Source organism: Vidua macroura, chromosome 27 (genome assembly GCF_024509145.1).
Source record: "Vidua macroura isolate BioBank_ID:100142 chromosome 27, ASM2450914v1, whole genome shotgun sequence".
NCBI classification, from domain to species: Eukaryota; Metazoa; Chordata; class Aves; order Passeriformes; family Viduidae; genus Vidua; species Vidua macroura.
In genome coordinates this window covers 2,544,360-2,546,626 of record NC_071597.1, presented here as the reverse complement: position 1 = coordinate 2,546,626, position 2,267 = coordinate 2,544,360, and the positions used below count along the sequence as shown (strand labels likewise).

The 2,267-nt window shown below is 50.1% G+C and overlaps 1 protein-coding gene across 2 annotated transcripts; it reads right to left on the bottom strand.

Annotated features, from left to right (window-relative positions):
* Positions 1-217: 217 nt before the first annotated feature.
* HOXB8 (homeobox B8) lies at positions 218-1,790 on the bottom strand. Of its 2 annotated transcripts, none has more exons than XM_053999812.1 (2): positions 1,370-1,790; positions 218-525 (listed from the first exon to the last, which is right to left on the bottom strand). In XM_053999812.1, exons 1-2 carry the CDS (start codon positions 1,788-1,790, stop codon positions 218-220), a joined length of 729 nt encoding a protein of 242 aa, XP_053855787.1. The 2 variants fall into 2 exon arrangements, with proteins under 2 accessions (XP_053855787.1, XP_053855788.1); XM_053999813.1 differs by having other exon boundaries at positions 218-522.
* Between the last annotated feature and the right edge of the window lie 477 nt (positions 1,791-2,267).

Sequence of the window (2,267 nt, the reverse complement as noted above, 5' to 3'; positions counted from 1 at the left end):
TTTATTTTCTTTTTTTTTTTTTTTTTTTTTCCTGCTGCTTCCCTTTTTCTGCGCTTTGTTTTCCTGGTTTGTTGTTTTTGTCGTGTGTCCCCCCCCCCCCCACCCCACCCCTCCACACCACCACCCCCACCCCTCCCTTACACCACCGGCCATTAACGAGGGGCTCGGGGGCTCTGCCACCCCAGCAGCGCTTGCCTTTCAGTCCTCAAAAATCCCTTTATTTCTTGTCCGCCTTCTGTGCTTCCCCTTCCTCGTCCACCTCCTGGGCCCTTTCCATTTTCTGTTTTTCCAGTTCTTCCTGCTCGCATTTGCTGCTGGGAAACTTGTCTTTGTTGTTCTCCTTTTTCCATTTCATCCTCCTGTTCTGGAACCAGATTTTGACCTGCCTCTCTGTCAATCCCAGGGCATGCGAGACCTCGATCCTCCGCTTGCGGGTCAGGTAGGGATTAAATAGAAATTCCTTCTCCAGCTCCAGCGTCTGGTAGCGGCTGTAGGTTTGCCTCCCCCTCCTGCGTCCGGCGGCTGCTGGGGGATGGCAAAGGTTGGGGTGGGAGAGAGAGAGGGAGAGAGAGGAGGGGGAAACAAGAGAAGGAGGTTGAGAGAAACATAAACCAGGCTCGGGGAAGAGGCACAAACAACCCGCAGCCCCCCCCCCCCCAAAATAAAAACCCCCCAAAAAAAAACCCTGCAGGAAGGCAGGAGGGCGAGGGGAGAGGGTGTTGCACAGGGGGAGACGGCTCTGAGGGAAAAGGGTGGAAGGGGAAGGGAAGGAAAAAGGGGAGAGGAAAGGGAAGGGAGGAGGGTGTGTGGGGGGGGGGTCGGTCACCCTCAGCCCACCCCGAGCAGCCCGGCTGGAGCTGCGCTTTGCACACTGATTATCACCCCCAGCGCAACAACAGCGCAGCCCGGAAAAACAATTTAAAAAAAAAAAAAAATCCCGCAAAAAAATGAAAATAAATAAAAAGCTGCAGCCCGGAGAGAGGCGGCAGCGCGGCCGAGATCCCCAATCGAACGGCAAACAAAAAATGAAGGGGCTTTTTAAGGCTATAAAAGTGCCATAAACTTTAAGGACGCTTCCTTCCACAGAAAGCCCGGCTCGCTCAGCCCCCAGAAGAAAAGGTCTCCTTCAGGGTAATTAAACTATAAAGCAATTTACAAGTGCAAAAGTTTACCCCCATAAAGCAGTAAAATACAGTCACCGGGGGGAAGAGAAAGGCAGCGAAAGAAAGAAAGCGAGCAAAGAAGGGGACAGAAAGAAAAGCATAAAAAAAAAAAAAAAAAAAAAAACCTAAAAAATAAAGGGGGTGGCGGGGTTGAGGGGTGGGGAGGTGGGGGGCTGCTTTCCGGGGCTTGCCCATTTTCGCCTCACCTTGCGGTCGCATCCAGGGGAAAAGCTGGGTCGGAGAAGGGCTCTGCTCCGAGCTCTCCGCCTCCTCTCCGAGGCCGCTGGCGGCGAGCTTGCAGTCCGCGTACTGCACCAGCTCGGGCTCCTGCGCGCCGAAGAGGCTCTGCCTCTGCAAGGGCTCGTAGCCGTAGAAGTTGCCGGGGTCCCCATGGCACGCCACGGCGCAGGGATTCTGTTGGTAAGGGGAGCTGGAGAGCGAGGACGCTCCGTGGTAGAACTCCTGGATTTGGGGCGGGTGCTGGAAGGTGCCCCCCGTGCTGGGTCCGTACACCACGGTGGGTCTGCCCCCGAGATCCTGAGCGAACCCACAGTCATAGTAATTGGGGCGCAGGGAGTCGCCGGTTTTGTATTTGGAGAAGAGTGAGTTGACAAAATAGGAGCTCATTTTAATTTCAATAAGAGGTTGTTGGTTTTTTTTTTTTTTTTCTTTTTTTTTTTTTTCTTTAAAGCAGGAGGAGGTTAAAAAAAAATTAAAAAAAAAAATTAAAAAAAAAATATAATCACCCCCACAACAAACCAGACCACGAGAATCTATTAGCAAAAAAAGAAAGCGCTAAGATGCTAAGCAACGACAGTTTGTGATTTCCAGGAATATAAAAGGAGGATATAATCAAAACTCTAAGCCTGCATGATATTGAATTCTTTCCTCCCCCCCACCCCTAAAAAAAAAAAAAAAAAAAAAATCGCCACTTAAAGAGTTCTCGCTTTACATTTCCAAGAAGAGATGCCAGTTCATAAACAGTTTTCAGTGATTTACTTCAGCGCAAATGAGTTGTTTCATATTTTGCAGTGTCTTTTCATGATCATTTGCATCTATTACCAAAACCTCATCCTATTGGCTTCTCCTTACTCCACACGGACT